Below are 16,345 nucleotides of genomic sequence, written 5' to 3' on the forward strand. Positions count from 1 at the left end.
ACATATAACCAGGTAGTTACACTTGCCATGCCACGTGTACCTCATGCTAGTAATTTTTAACAGAAGGACTAGTTTGCTCTTTGATCTAATGTATAGGGTTTAATTTGTCAACTTTGAGTAGTGTGGGCAAAATACAATCTGACTCAGTGGTAAATGTATTATGGAGGCCCATGCACTAAGATTCGGATTACATTTTGCCCACTACACTAAAAAAATGAGTAATTTAGTTCCTATACGTTAAATAAAAAAGTAAATTGGTCATTTCTATTAAAAATTTCATCCATTTCTATCGTGTACCTCATGCTAAAACCTGACAACTATACATGGTATGTCACATGTACCTCATGTTGACATATAGGAATTAACTTTTAACAATAAAAATAGATGCAAATTTTAATAGAATGATTAATTTACTATTTGATCTAATGTATAGTGATTAATTTGCCCATTTTTTTTTAGTATAGGAGACGAAATGCAACTTGATTCCTAATATAAGTGCCTCAATATACTTTTACCACATAAATTTATACCAAACTATAGAACTAAATTTCAAATTCGAATATAGTAAACGGACCAAAACCAAAATTTAACCTTTTATACTTGTCCTTTTTATGCCAAACGTGGGACGATTACCTTGCAAAACGCAAATTCTCCCCTGTTTCGTCCTAAGAACCTCTCTCCAATGGCAACTTCAAACTTGAAGCAAACACTAGGCGATCTAAACAAGGAATCCTTCATCTCACTGCTAACCAAAATCATAGGTGAATCCAAGTTCTTACAAAACAACCCACCAGAACTAATCCCGGAAGAAGACAGGGTAATCAAACATGTACTAGATTGTCTGCTCCCTTACAGCACCACAACCGGTGGTCCTTTGATCGTTAACCATGTCACTTATTTCCCTGGTAGAGGCAATCTTATTGTGGAATATCCTGGGACTCAACCCGGCAAGATCTTGTCTTTTGTTGGTATGCATATGGATGTTGTCACCGCTAACCCCAATGATTGGGTACTCCTCTTTTATCCTTTCAGTATTTTTATAGATTTTGATTTTGGGTTTCATTTTTCTTCATCATTCGAAACTTGGGTTCTTGTTTAAATGTTTGAATGTTTGAGTTTTAGGGTCATATTTAATTTCTGGGTTTGGTTTGTAATGTTATGTAATTGTAATTGTGTTGTTTAAGGATTTGGGTGTGTTTTGATTTTGATTAATACTATGGATTGTGGCTTGAATTAGCTTTTTGCAGCACTTATTTCTGTATATATGTGCTCGGGATGAAGCTAATTCAGCACTTTATAATATATATATATATATATATATATATATATATTTATGCTTGGGGTGAAGTTAATTTTGTTTAATTTCAAGTGATTTACAGTTTTCATACAATAGGAGCTATGGGTTTCGGCTTGAATTAGCGTTTTGCAGCACTTATATAGGTAAGAGTACCATGGAGGCTTTTTTGAGTCGGATTACATTTTGCCCCGTCTACTCAAAAAATAGTTAAATTAGTCCTTATACACTTTAGATCAAAGAGAAAAAGGGTCTTTCTGTTAAAAATTTCTTCCATTTCTGTAGTTAAAAACTAGTCCTATACGTCAATAAGGTACACATGGCACACTACATGTCAGTTGTTAGTTATATTGTCAGCGTATAAATGGATGAAATTTCTAACCAGACCAATTTGTTCTTCAATCTTATGTATAAGAACTAATTTGCCCATTGTTTAATTAGATGGAGCAAAATGTAATCTGACTCCTAGTATAGGTGCTTTAATGGTACTTTTACCCACTTATATATTTATGTGTGTATATATATTGTTTGGATGAAGTTAATTTTGTTTAATTTCAAGTGATTTATAGTTTTCATACAGTAGGAAATATGATATTGTGTCTTGGATCATTTTTGCTGAATTTTTTAATCTTAGAATGGAAAGTCGATAATGGGTTTTTTATAGGATTTTGATCCTTTCTCGTTGAGCATCGATGGCGATAAGCTTCGTGGCCGTGGAACTACTGATTGTTTGGGACATGTTGCACTTGTGACTGAACTAATGAAGAGACTTGCTGAGACAAAACCGAAGCTAGAATCGACTGTCGTTGCAGTTTTTATAGCTAATGAAGAGAACTCGGCTATAACTGGAGTTGGTGTTGATGCTTTAGTGAAGGATGGTCTGCTTGATAAACTGAAGGGAGGCCCACTGTGCGTAGTTTTCATATTAGTAGATTGAAACATATTCCAGATGGATAATGCTTATTGTTTTTTGTCATTTTTCATATACTGAATCTTTTGATTTTGCAGTTTCTGGATTGATACAGCTGATAAACAACCTTGCATTGGTACCGGTGGTATGATACCATGGAAACTTCAGGTGACGGGGAAGCTTTTTCACAGTGGTTTACCGCACAAGGTATACAATATAAACAAATAGAAATCCTAACTATTCATGTTTTTTGATTCTCGATGTACTTGTTAACTTCAAAGATTTTCTTTATCTATAGGCTATAAATGCATTGGAGCTCGGCATGGAAGCACTTAAGGAAATTCAGCTACGGTTTTATAAAGACTTCCCACCCCATCCGGATGAGCAAGTATATGGATTTGCTACACCATCAACCATGAAACCAACGCAATGGAATTGTAAGTTTTAAACTTTAGATGAGCTAGTTATAGTAAAAGTATTATAGAGGCCCTTTAACTAGGAGTCAGATTGCATTTTGTGCCTTTTACTCAAAAAATGAGCAAATTAGTCCCTCTACATTTAGATCAAAGAGCAAATTGGTCATTTCTGTTAAAAAATTCATCCATTTGTATTTTTAAAAACTGACTTGACTGATAGAACAACCAGGTAGTTACACGTACCTCATTCTGACATACATGGATTAGTTTTTAATAGTAAAAAGGATGGAACTTTAAACAAAAAGACCAATTTGCTCTTTGATCTAATGCAAAGGGGATAATGTTCCCATTTTTTGAGTAGAAGGGTCAAAATGCAATTAGACTTCTAGTAAAAGGGCTTCTTTGATACTTATACCCCTAGCTATTCTCAAGAGTCGAGGTTGTTCATCAATGAAATTCTTCTTACCTGCAGATCCAGGTGGTGGAATCAATCAAATACCAGGAGAGTGTACAATATCGGGAGATGTCAGGTTTATCCTATTTCCAGAATGTTTATCAAGTCTCTTAACATGTATTCTTACTAAGACTCTTTTTCTCGGTTTGTAGGTTAACTCCTTTCTACAAGTAAGTAACCTTCGAATTCGATCACATCTTTTACACCTTTCAAGTTATTTACCGGTGGAAGATTATCATTCCGTTTCCGAACAAATTTGCTAGTCCCAATTTTCTATCTCAGTGTAAAAGATGTAATGAGTAAGCTTCAAGAATACGTAGATTACATAAACGAAAATCTAAACAAGCTAGACACACGGGGTCCGGTTTCAAAATATATCCTCCATGACGAAAACCTTAGAGGAAGGTATGCCCTCTTTCTGGTTTTTGTGCTAATCTTTCTCATCTATAGTTCTATAGGTTTTTTCAAGTTTTACGGCATATTCTCTTTACAGCCTTACTTTGACTTTCGACGAGGCAATGTCCGGTGTTGCTTGTGATCTCAATTCTCGTGGATTCCATGTATTGTGCAAAGCAACTGAAGAGGCTGTTGGACATGTGAAGCCTTACTCAATTACCGGAAGTTTGCCACTCATTCGGGAGCTACAAGTATGATATATCCATGAACATATTAGTAGTTCCTGGCCTTCTATTAAACCATCATTTGCTAATCGCTTGTTGCTCATTTTGTCAGGATGAAGGTTTTGATGTTCAAACTGCTGGCTACGGTATGAGAACATATTGTGTATTTCATAACCACATTGTGTATTTTCGGTTTAAGTTATTAAAATCTACCGTAGATAGTGAGAGCATTTACGGTATATTGAGGGTTATAAACTAGTTGACCGATCCTGTACTATATGCTAGATATCAAATTAGTCCTTTTACCATAAAAGTGAATAAAATTTTGAACAGTAGCAGGGACGAAGGCAGGCATTGACCTTGGTCCTCCCCTTAATTTTTTATGAAATTATTTGTTAGTATAATGGCCCATTTGCACTTTGGCCCCCAATAATTTATGATTTGTCCCTGAACATTAGCAGGGATGAAGGCAAGTGTGCTTTCCCCCCCAACCCCAATAAAAAATGGTAGATTTTCCATTTAGCCTCCTAAATTTTATGAAATTATATGTTAGTATAATGGTACAAATACACTTTGGCCCTCCAATAATTCATGATTCATCGCTGACCCTCCTAAAGCAATTTTCTAGTTTCGTTCCCTTGCATTGTTCCATTTCTGACTTTTTGCCAGATTCAACGAAATAAAACCGTTAGAATCTTGCTTCATACTTGTTTATGGTGTTTTACCTTGAGAACATTGTTTACGATGTTTCATGCTCGGTTATATGCAGGTTTAATGGCCACGTACCACGCCAAGAACGAGTACTGCCTTCTTTCCGATATGTGCCAAGGTTATCACGTATTTACCGGCATCATCGCTCAGCTAGAGGATTGAAAGATGACAATAGATTAAATATGAACTTTCATAATAGTTTTCTCATCAATAATAATGTCATTTGAACTGTTTGTATGAATCCCTACTGCACAAAATTTATTGTTAGTTTGTTAAATGTGGTTTTATTTATTTAGTGCTGTTTGTTGATGCAAATTGTAGGTAGGAAAATGGGTAAATTATGGTTTCGGTCCTTCTATTATGTTCAATATTAAGATTTAGTCCGAGTGTTTTAATTTGATATCATTTAGTTAATCTTTGCAGGTAGCACCATGGATTGTTTCATAAATAATTCATCATGTTCTTTTGGTAATTTTGGTATTTTTATTAATGGGTTTTCGTTAAATTTGAATATGTGGTGTTGTGATTTAAAAATTTAAAGGTCAATTAATAATATATATATTCAAATCGGAGTTTTTAGAGATAAGAGATAAAATTTTGAAATTAAAAATAAGGGACTAAATTTTAGAAGTTCCAAGAATACAAGTGCTGAGAGCATAATAAACCTCATAAGTATTAATTATAAATTATTGTATTGTTTACAAACTTAAACACATATCCTCTTTCACCATTACTTATATGTATATAAAGCCAAATTTTGATTAGGTTATATCATGCTTAAATTGTGATTTAGATTTTACACCTTGGATCATTTTAGGTTAAATAATTTTCATTTCGGGTTTAGATTATTTTAAGCTCGTATCATTCGGGTTTGATGTTAAGATTTTTAGGTTTGAATCATTTTAAGTTTGTATCAATTTAAATTCAAATCGTTTGAGTTGGGATCAATTTGAATGCGATTAAATGTGTATTTAATTGTTAACTTTATATAATCAAATCAATTGACTTGATTTTAAACTCCAATTAGAATTAACATATATAGTTATCAGAAATTGAGAAAGTAGGTAGTAGGAAGTAATGTTTCGGAACCCGAATTGGGATTAGTTTGGATTCAAATTGAACAAGTTTTTAATCATTAACTTTATAGAATCCAATCAGTTTAACCCAATTTTAACATTCCAATTAGAATCAATAAATATAGTTATCAAAAAGTAGGCAGTAAAAAACAATGTTTTCGGAAACCCCGAGTTGGGATCGGTTTAAATTCAAATTGAACAAATTTTTAATTGTTAACTTTATATAATCAAATCAATTTATCCAACTTTAAATTCCAATTATAATTAACAAATTTATCAAAAAGTAGGCAACATGAAGCAATGTTTTTGGAACTCAAGTTAGGATAATTTAAATTTAAATTGAACAAGTTTTTAATTTAACTTTATATAATCAAATTAATTCAATCAGTTTTAAATTTTAATTAGAATTAACAAATATAGTTATTAAAAAGGAGGCAGCAAGAAGCAATGTTTTCGAAACCCGGGGTCAGTTGAATTTAAATTAAACACGTTTTTAATTGTTAACTTTATATAATCAAATCAAATCAATTTAATTTTTAAATTTCAATTAAAGTTATCAAATATAGTTATCAAGAAGTAACGTTTTCAAAATTGAATCAATAATCCGATTTAGCTGATTTTTCAATTCGATTCAATTGAATCGTACCAATTCTCAAATCAACCAATTTTTAACTATGTTGTAGATATACTAACCATTTTGTATCCAACCTGTTTGGGTTTTGAAAACAATAGCACGAAAAGACAAATGCGAATCCCATGGGCTTACAAGGCTCATAACATTGCAACGTCAGCCATCATTTGCCCCTATAATATGGGAGAGAACCAACCTCTCTTTTATGTTATCATCACCTATATACGTGTGTCCTACTGTATAGTGGGTACCGAGTCACCATTCACCAACCACTCACTGTGTTACTATCAGCCAAAAACAACCCAAATAGAACAACACTGGGGAAGTTCTTAGCCTCTGCTTGCAATCCTCAACTCTGTCCACATCTCCCAAAAACCAAACAATCCCATCTCAACCACAAAAATCTCCTGTTTCTTTGTGTGAAATCCACTCTTTATCCTTCAAATTCCCCCTTTAACCCAACTACTCTCTTATGGCTCTCTATCCTTAATAGCCTCAAAAAAAAAAAAAAAGGTACTTTGAGTGGATTTTACAGTTCTTTTCTGGGATCTGATTAATGGGTTTTCTTTTTTAATCAGATTTCGGCACTTGGATTGGTATTTAACACTCTACTGGATTTGATTCAGCTTCATTTTATTGCATTGTTCAAGGTAAGACGGTTTCATAGTTATCTGGTTTTCATTTTGAAGCATTGTAATTGAGTTTCAATTCCCATTTTACTTGTGTAGATGGGTGATGTAGCTAAGGATTTAACATCTGGAACTGTTGGAGGAGCAGCACAATTGATTGTTGGGCATCCATTTGATACTATTAAGGTTAAGCTTCAGAGTCAACCTGTTCCGCTTCCTGGTCAACCACCTAAATATGCTGGTGCTATGGATGCTGTTAAGCAGACTTTAGCTGCTGAAGGACCAAGGGGTTTGTATAAAGGTATGGGAGCTCCATTGGCTACCGTGGCTGCTTTCAATGCTCTCTTGTTTACAGTGAGAGGACAAATGGAGTCATTTTTGAGATCAGAACCTGGTGTACCACTCACTGTTAACCAACAAGTCATTGCTGGTGCTGGCGCTGGTGTTGCTGTTTCATTCTTAGCTTGTCCCACTGAGTTGATCAAATGCAGGTCAGGTTTATGGCTTTTCATATCTATTTTCGGGTTAATTGCATTAGACGTCTTTAAATTATGATCGAACTCTAAATTGGTTCATAAACTTTGAAAGTTTTGATTGAGTCCTCGTAGTACTAGAATTGTATCAATTAGCTTTGGAGATTAAATGCTAGGTCAAATCCAACCTACATAGCGGCAAAGTCAGGAAATTTTTTGGAGGAGCTGAAATTAAATTAATTTTTTTTGTGAGAGCTAAAATGTAAAATTTTTATTGTAAGCTTAAAATTTAATAAAATTTAAAAAGACTAAATCACAATTTTATCATTTTATGGGGTCAAAATATAATTTTACAATATATTAATTTATAAAATTTTGAATATTAGTGGAATTAAAGTGCAAATTATCTATTTTAAGGGGACCAGGCCCCTGCTTACCCTTCTAGTGCTCTTGAACATAGAGTATATTTAAAACATGTGGATCAAATTATAAATATTTATATACCTATTGCATATCTAAGGTAATAAAGAAAAAATAACCTTTCTAAATTGTAATAACACTGTTCAGTTTTTTAAACACATCAAACATACTGTTGGTACAAGTGTTTTAAACATGCTCCATGTTAGGGGAAAAGGCCTAAATGGGATAATTGCGCTTTAGACCCCCCCAAAATATACAAACTTACAAGTTAATACATGGTAAATTATAGTTTGGCCACCAAAAAATAATAAAATTTTGGTTTAGTCCTAAAATCTATAAAGATGCTAACCAATACTGTGGTAAAATTGCATTTTAACTATTATAAAAATACATAACTCAATCCCGACCCAAAAAAAAGTTTTGGCTTCGCTCCTGCTCCATATCAGATCCAAACTAGAATTCAACACCTAAACTGGATCTAACTAATACAATATTGATATATTGACGACTCAATTAGAAGGTTTTCAACATGCATGAGATAACTATTTCCTCATATTAACTTTGGGGTCTTATATGTTGTAACCAGATTACAAGCCCAGAGTGCATTAGCGGTTGATGCTGGCTCAGCTGGTGTAGCAGTGAAATATGGTGGACCAATGGATGTAGCCAAGCAAGTGCTTAGGTCCGAAGGTGGTGCAAGGGGTCTCTTCAAAGGCTTGGTTCCCACCTTAGCTCGTGAGGTTCCTGGCAATGCTGCTATGTTCGGTGTCTACGAAGCATTGAAACAATACATGGCCGGAGGGACCGACACTTCGAAATTAGGACGAGGGTCATTGATCGTGGCAGGAGGCTTAGCCGGAGCTTCATTTTGGTCATCGGTTTACCCAACCGATGTTGTCAAGAGTGTGCTCCAAGTAGATGATTATAAAAATCCAAAGTACAAGGGGTCTATGCATGCATTTAGGTCTATATTAGCTTCAGAAGGGGTGAAAGGGCTTTATAAAGGGTTTGGACCTGCCATGGCAAGAAGTATCCCTGCTAATGCAGCTTGTTTCTTGGCATATGAAGTGACAAGGTCTAGTTTGGGCTAATTTAATCAGTTGTTGTTGTCGTTTCTTTGATTTGGTCACCAACAGTTTTTGCTTTTGTCAAAAGCCTTAATGAATTTGATGATGCTTGAAATGGAAAGGTGGTCATAGGTTCTTTGTAAGTTATTTGAGTTCGGCTCAAAAAAACTTTAAATTCGATTTGGTAATTATCAAGTAGAGTTTGAGATCGAGCAACTCAAACTACCAATTGAGATGAATTCAAGAACCATAATACTTGATTCAAACGGCTCATGAATTTAATTGAACTTTTCATTTTAATATATTTTTATATTCTAAAATTATATTTTTATCTTTATTATATAAAAGAGCTTAAATATGAATTAGTTTAATCGAGATTGGATTTGAACTAGAGTATGAAAATTTATAAATGAACTTAATTGAGCTCGAACCAAAATAACTTAATTATGTCTTGAATTAAGCTCAAACTACCACTATTCAAATTTGATTTTCTACTCAGTTATACTCCTAATTGTATACATTAAAGTAATATCTCACAAGAGACTCAGCGCATGCTTAGAATTTTCAAAATTTAATTAATTAATTAATTAATTTTTCAAATTAAATGTTTATAATTGAATTGATTTGAATTTTAAGCTTTTGATTTTTACTTTTTCACCTAATTTTCCTTCATGCAGATGATTGAATGTATAATTAAATTCAATAAAATAATACATCAATTAATTTTCAATCCAATTAAACCGATGAATGGAGTCAAATTTAGAAACATTTGAGATTCTCTTAAAGGGGTGGAAAAGGAATGCATGTTAAATCAACTATATAAAAGTATTTGATGTCATTTCAAGCATGGATTTCGTCACAAAGCCTTGGGTATACTTGCGGCTTATTCTCATATTTATTTGGGGATTTTGACCAAAGTGGTAGTGGGGATGAATAGAAATTTTGGATACTTTGATTCCCCTTTTTATATATTGTTGGCATAAGATTAAATTTTGCAACTTGATATCTACTTTATTCACTCATGTGTGGCTCTTGGAAGCAACTTGTTAAGGTAAATTTAATTAAAGCAATAGATTCAAGGCAATTTGGGTCTTAATTGCTTACAAACTATTTAAGATTGGGTCTTAATTGCTTATTTTATATTAATTAAAATATAATTTTATCTGTGTATTAACTTATATATCTTTATGATTTTCAAATGACTAAATTGAAATTTTAGTTTTTTTTTTTTTGCATTTACCTAATTCCTCTTTCACTCTCTCCCCCTCCCATCTCTTGTGGCCCCTGCTTAGGGCCGAGCAAGAAAAATCGGTCTAAATTAAGGTGTTTGAACAGTTTATGAAATATGAGTTTAAAAATCGCAATTATTCGAAATTGAACTAAATTTTATTTTTTATTTATCATACAATTAATTTTAATTTTTATGATATATATATATATATATATATATATGGTATTATTTTAGCATCATGTTCCAATCTTCTAAAGTCATATGGCCCTTTCTCTACATGTGATATGTTTACATATTAATAGAAATTTATATTTATTCATATTATTTTTTTAAGACTATATCTTGTTTCCGTTTGAAAACAAATATTAGATTGCTAATTTAAGTTAGCTTTTAGTTTAGCTTTCCTTTTTATTAATATTATTATAGGTTTTGATCATATTTGTTTTCTTAATACAATGTCTAGAACTACTTATCGCTCCTTCTAACCTATAAATAGGAGGATAATGCACTTCAACGTACTCGAACCTACATCCCCCTACATTGACAACAATATCCATAATAATCGAAATAAAATTCAATTCACATTCTAGCTTATAATTTAAATTTACTTTTGTTGCCAATGACCTAATTTTAAATTAATTTGGAACTAATTTTGTCCCTTGGTTGCTAACGACATATGTAGGTGTATTTCTCTTTCGCCATCACTAATAAACAAAGAAAGAGACCTAACTTCTCTCATGGGAAGTTGAACCAAGTCAAAATATTCACACAAACCACAAGCAAACATATATACATGTATTCAAGATTCAATGAATCCAAGTTTCAGATCAATAAATTGAAAATCATTGAAATATCTTGATTTAAAGTTTCATGGTATTAATATAATATATAATTATTTTGAATTGATTTGATTTGAGATATGAATCTCAAATTTTATCTAAATCTATTAATAATTATAAATTTCTAATTTGACTTCGTTTAAATATATTCATATTTTTATTTTTATTTTTAAAAATATAACTATTTTTATTTAATATTCAATACTACTACATTAAACCTTTAAATAATTTAATAAATAAAGACAATAAAATTAAAACCCAAATTAAATAAATCAAAAGATAAATAAATTTTAAAAATAAATAAAAAACTGAAAATATAATGTAATAAATATAAATCAGACTAATGCAACATTTTCTTTAACAAACAATAACAACAATTAATTATAAATATAATCGCAGTAGTAATTTTGGTGAATATAATTTCCATAACTACAACTATAATTAACTACTATAATATCGAATAAAATGCATAATCAAATTAATACTTAAATTTAACAAAAATAAATTTATATATAATTTTTGGTTGAACATAAGCTTAGAATATTAAGCGAAAATTATCAGTTGCCACTAGCAACAGTCTAACATCTTCTTCAAGCCAGCATCTCACATATTGCAAAGGATCGTCCAGGATAACCACCTGCTCAATTATGTCTCTATTTGCCTTAGTTATGGAATTAACAACTTTATTGGCATTCCACTGAATATGTCGAAATTTATCTTCCCAATTTTTGGAACACGAATTTGTCTAACTTCAACAACACTAGCTAACCCGTTATGAATAGTTTCAATCAACATTGTGTTGTCACTTTCCAACTCAACACACCTGAATCTTCTAGCCCAAGCCAATTTCAGTCCTTCAAGAATCGTTCTGGCTTCGATCTAGAAGATATCATTCATACTTAATACCATCTTGAATCCTACCAACCATCCTCCACTAGGCCCTTTCACTGCCCCTCTTACATATTATTAATTAACAATATTTACCCACCCATTTAATTATTTTAACAATATCAATTAATAATATTATTAATTTAAATTTTAAATATTAAAATACTAAAGAGACAAAACAAAGCAATATTTTAATTGAGAGCATCAATTAGATTCTTTTTCAGATATAATTGGAGTGAAATGAGATCATGCCCAAACATTATTAAAGTTAAAATATAATATTAAATTATTTGTGGATGTATACAAACTATGAAGGGAATTGGTTTTCGTAGCTGGATTAGGGTGGAATGATATGTCTGGTGGGAGAATATAAAACCCTTTTTAATTTCAATTTTAATCAGTAATTATATTTTTAAAATAATGATTCGAAATTAAGTTAATTTGAGAATAAGTGAATATCCAATTACTGAATTTATATTTAAGTAATTATTCGATCTGATCAAATAAATTTAAGAATTCGAATTCAGATGAATTTTGTAAATGAATAAATTTTAGTCGGCTAGAGTCGAGTTTAATTTAACTTTAGAATATAATATAAAATTTATTTTAAAATAATTTTAATTCTTTTATTACTTTTTGAGAAAGGAACTGCCCCCAGCTAATTGAGATTGTGGTCTCGAAAAAGCAAATATTGTTTATGTCATTAAAGATGTGACTCTCTTTGATAATATTGATACGTAGAAGCCAACAAAGAAAAATCAACTAAAGACCATGAAAATATTATATATTTATTTAATTTAAAATAGAAAATTAATAAGAATAAGCCTGGAACTGGAAATTTGGCTTTTTGGCTTTTGATTAAATTAATCAAATATGGAAAGAAATTACAAAGGGTTGATATCTGTCCATGTTGATGTCTCTCTGGCTGTTTGCCTTTCCCATTGTATATCTGTGTAATCTTCTTTTTAGACTCACTCCATTGAGGATTTGAATATGGTCGATTCATAGAGTTTAAATGCATAAGAATTTAAGTTATGAATATGATTTATTCCAGTCTTTGATCATTTGTAAACATCCATCAGGGGTAAAGTAAAAAAAAATTTAGATAAAACTAAGATATAAATTTATAATAGAATTTCACCGTTATATTAACTAATATATTTATAATTTTTAAAGGATTAAGTTAAAATAATATTATTTGTGGGGTTAAAGTATGCAATTTTCTAATTGTTGGGAGGGTCATACCCCTACCTACCCCTCCCAACAATTATTATCATTGTTTGTAATTTCTGTCAAAGTTAATCATATATAATATTATATGAGGACAATTTAATCAATATGTCAAGTTGTCAAATTTTAACAGAAAATATAACAATGTTAACGGTTGTGAGAAAAAATAAAAACATGTTTGGTAACACCTTACCGCCTTGTGTATAGCATCGGCAGCCATATTCATTGTTCGTGGTACATGTCGAATCTCCCCTTGCCAATCCTTTGTCATCCAGTTATGAACCTCCAATGTTAATCTCGACAATCCCACCACTTCGACTCCAAGTATTAGGTCTATTGTTGTTTTACCATCACTCTCAATTAGTAGCCAACGCAACCCCTTCTTCCAGGCTGTTTCTAGCCCATTAGCAATTGCTCGAAATTCTACCTCTAGGATCGAGCTAACGCCTATGTAGCAGCCATACCCAAATACCTAGTCGCCTTGGTGACATCTTACTATTCCACCCATCGTCGCACTTGCAGATCTTATGTCAACTCCTCCATCCATATTGAATTTATACCAAATTTTTTCAAATTTTTATGACATATTAAAGTCCATATTCCAATTTTTTTCAAAAACAATGTCCATTTTTCAAAGCCTTCAATCTCACACATTTTATTTATATATAATATATATTGAAAATAATCAATCCCAAAAATTTCATAACCCATGTGTAATAAATCACCCATTTCATCTTGATCTATATATGTAGGAGAGCCTTTGATTTTTGTTGAATTTCATATTTTAATTAATCTAATCAATTTAGTGGGTTAAATCAAATTGGTTTATACTTGATTTTATTATGAAATTTTATATATTATATATCATGTATGAATCTTATTAGTTCTACTTTTTTAATTTTTATCCGTATAATAAAAAATATATTTATATATTTGTAGTAATGAAGCTTTAAATATATGCATTAAAAGTAGGTTAAAATTAAATCATTTAATTAAATTATAAAATTTATAATCAATAATCGATATAATAATTTACTTTTAACTTCCAACAAAATTATCTTATGATAATTATATGAAAGCAATTCAAGCAAAACTAAATAATTGTATATGATATTTACTTTTACTCGTAATCTATTGAATCCTTAAGTTAGAAGAAAAACACACTCAAACGTGTTAGAACCTAAATCTTTCGAATTAAGGGATAATTGGCCGAAGAATAGGTAAAGTTACCATGTAGGTTTGTAGAGTTGGATTATATTTTTCTCTTTAATTAAAAAAATTAAATTAATTATTATACGTTAAATCGCGTAAAAGATTGAATCAAAATCAATGCAAAAATGATTGTTTGGGTCTCATTTGAAAGAAAAGAAAAAATTAAAAATGATTTTTGTTATATAGAAATATATAAAATGGACCGATTAGAAATAGGTTGATCTGTCAAGCAACCAACATCAAATACTCTGAGCCCAAACCCACCTGTCCCGTTCACCTGTTGGCCACCTCATTCATTTTTTTCCTTTTTCAAAAATTAAATTAAATTAATAATTTAATTTCAATTTTCCAATTTTACCCTCATCTTCTTTCATAATCCCTTTCCCTTATAAGCCCCCAATAAACCCCCTCTTCTTCCTCTTATCTTCCCTCCTCCTCCTCCTTCCCTTCTGTTTCCCTCCCATGGCTGAACCCGAATCCGAACCCACCACCACCACCCACCACCTCACAATCCCACCCGGTTTAACCCAAGACGAGTTCCATGAGTTAACCCCGAGTATAACTCAGTACCACACCTACACTTTAGGTCAAGGCAAATGCTCTTCTTTATTAGCTCAACGTATCAACTCACCAAGCGACCTCGTTTGGTCGATCGTCCGCCGTTTCGATAAACCACAAACGTATAAGCACTTCATAAAAAGCTGTGCCGTCAAAGACAATTTCCAAATGGTCGTGGGTTGCACGCGTGACGTCAACGTGATCTCCGGTTTACCGGCAGCCACAAGCACCGAACGTCTCGATATCTTAAACGATAACGAAAAGGTAACCGGGTTTAGCATCATCGGCGGTGAACATAGGTTGACGAATTACCGGTCGGTGACGACTGTACATGGGTTTGAACGTGATGGGAAGATCTGGACCGTTGTTCTGGAATCATATGTGGTTGATGTACCTGAAGGGAATACGGAAGAAGATACACGGTTGTTTGCTGATACGGTTGTGAGACTTAATTTGCAGAAATTGGCTACCGTCGCTGAAGGGTTGGCGCGTGATGGCGTTTGTAATAAATCACAGGTGATGTGAAAATAAATTATATATATATGTGGGGAAGAAATAAATATTGTCTCTTTTTCTTCTCTCTTTTTTTTTTTTTAACTTTGATCTTAATTTGTTTTTGTGAATTAGGGTTTAATTATGCTTCAGTCCCTGTACTTTTCAGACGTTTGGAATTAAGTGCTTCTTCTTTTCTTTTAGTTACAAGAGTTTAATCATTGATGAAGATCCCAACAGGCTTATGTTAAGCCTACGAATCATAGGAATCATATTCAGATTGTATTTTACTTCATTTCATTTACTAAAAATGTAACATTCCAAAAACCGGGTCAGAAGAAAGCTCGGCTTTGAAACCTCTCTCATCTCTCGATTATGAATTTAGATTTTGGAAATCTTTTACAAATGAATTTATTTGGTTCAGTAGTTAAGTGTTCTTATTATGTGTGTGAGGTTTTGGGTTCGAATATTATCTCTTGAAATTTTATTATTTTTTATTAAATCCTTATTTTAGACATGTGGGTTATAAGTTAAATTCAGTCAACTGATGATAAGAAATCAACTTTAACGTAACTACCCAAATTTTTAAGCCGGATTTAGGGTATTAAAAAATAAATAAATTAGTCATTTTCGCAGTATAAACACAAACTGAAATTTTTAACTGTGACTAACAAAATAATTAAAGGATTAAATTTTAAAAGTTTAAAGGGTAGAGATGTGAGGGCAGAATTAGACTGTTATATTTTCTTTTAATTTTTGCTTTACGAAATTACGAGAAAACCCTTGTACGAAACTGTGGATTACTTACTATTCTTATTAAGCTATAAGAATGTTTGAATCAATGAATTTGTACGTAGATGTTTTTCATTAAGACAAAAGGTGTCTTAATGTCATATATGACTCAGCTCCCTCCAATCCGATATCGTTTTATCGAATATGTTCTTTTGACTCTCTTTTTTCCCATTAAAAGGGCTCAAAGAATCTAATTTTGTTGATCATATCTTTCAAAAAAACACTATTGTGTATATATATATATATACATATGCATGTAACATATTCTATATATGTTCTTAACTATATATGATATGTACAAGTCAATGGTTAGGGATTAAATTTTGATGATATATTTTTTGTTTTTGATTTCGTAAAAATCACATCACATCGATACATTTTAACAGGGTCTTACTGTCAACT

General features: G+C 31.7%; 3 protein-coding genes across 3 annotated transcripts; all 3 read left to right on the plus strand.

The window, feature by feature from the left end:
- The first annotated feature begins 626 nt into the window (after nt 1–626).
- On the plus strand, nt 627–4,700 carry LOC105789346 (acetylornithine deacetylase). The gene is made up of 10 exons (XM_012616685.2): nt 627–1,009; nt 1,959–2,203; nt 2,303–2,411; nt 2,503–2,641; nt 3,093–3,150; nt 3,227–3,244; nt 3,357–3,479; nt 3,568–3,721; nt 3,807–3,840; nt 4,464–4,700. Exons 1-10 carry the CDS (start codon nt 683–685, stop codon nt 4,565–4,567), a joined length of 1,311 nt encoding a protein of 436 aa, XP_012472139.1. The 5' UTR covers nt 627–682; the 3' UTR covers nt 4,568–4,700.
- A 1,657-nt stretch (nt 4,701–6,357) lies between these two features.
- Nucleotides 6,358–8,940, plus strand: LOC105789347 (mitochondrial carnitine/acylcarnitine carrier-like protein). The gene is made up of 3 exons (XM_052627732.1): nt 6,358–6,762; nt 6,841–7,232; nt 8,221–8,940. Exons 2-3 carry the CDS (start codon nt 6,841–6,843, stop codon nt 8,723–8,725), a joined length of 897 nt encoding a protein of 298 aa, XP_052483692.1. The 5' UTR covers nt 6,358–6,762; the 3' UTR covers nt 8,726–8,940.
- Nucleotides 8,941–14,506: 5,566 nt separating this feature from the next.
- LOC105789348 (abscisic acid receptor PYR1) lies at nt 14,507–15,561 on the plus strand. Its single transcript, XM_012616687.2, has 2 exons — nt 14,507–15,175; nt 15,287–15,561. Exons 1-2 carry the CDS (start codon nt 14,564–14,566, stop codon nt 15,332–15,334), a joined length of 660 nt encoding a protein of 219 aa, XP_012472141.1. The 5' UTR covers nt 14,507–14,563; the 3' UTR covers nt 15,335–15,561.
- The last annotated feature ends 784 nt before the right edge of the window (nt 15,562–16,345 follow it).

This window comes from Gossypium raimondii, chromosome 2, assembly GCF_025698545.1.
Source record: "Gossypium raimondii isolate GPD5lz chromosome 2, ASM2569854v1, whole genome shotgun sequence".
Taxonomy (NCBI): Eukaryota; Viridiplantae; Streptophyta; class Magnoliopsida; order Malvales; family Malvaceae; genus Gossypium; species Gossypium raimondii.

Bases quoted from the DNA above. Each gene is read 5' to 3' on its own strand.
- LOC105789346 (XM_012616685.2), top strand. From the start codon at position 683: ATGGCAACTTCAAACTTGAAGCAAACACTAGGCGATCTAAACAAGGAA. The intron at 1,010-1,958 runs GTACTCCTCTTT...GGTTTTTTATAG, and splicing joins CCGCTAACCCCAATGATTGG to GATTTTGATCCTTTCTCGTT. The intron at 3,841-4,463 runs GTATGAGAACAT...GGTTATATGCAG, and splicing joins TGTTCAAACTGCTGGCTACG to GTTTAATGGCCACGTACCAC.
- LOC105789347 (XM_052627732.1), top strand. From the start codon at position 6,841: ATGGGTGATGTAGCTAAGGATTTAACATCTGGAACTGTTGGAGGAGCA. The intron at 7,233-8,220 runs GTCAGGTTTATG...TGTTGTAACCAG, and splicing joins ACTGAGTTGATCAAATGCAG to ATTACAAGCCCAGAGTGCAT.
- LOC105789348 (XM_012616687.2), top strand. From the start codon at position 14,564: ATGGCTGAACCCGAATCCGAACCCACCACCACCACCCACCACCTCACA. The intron at 15,176-15,286 runs GTGATGTGAAAA...TTTGTGAATTAG, and splicing joins GCGTTTGTAATAAATCACAG to GGTTTAATTATGCTTCAGTC.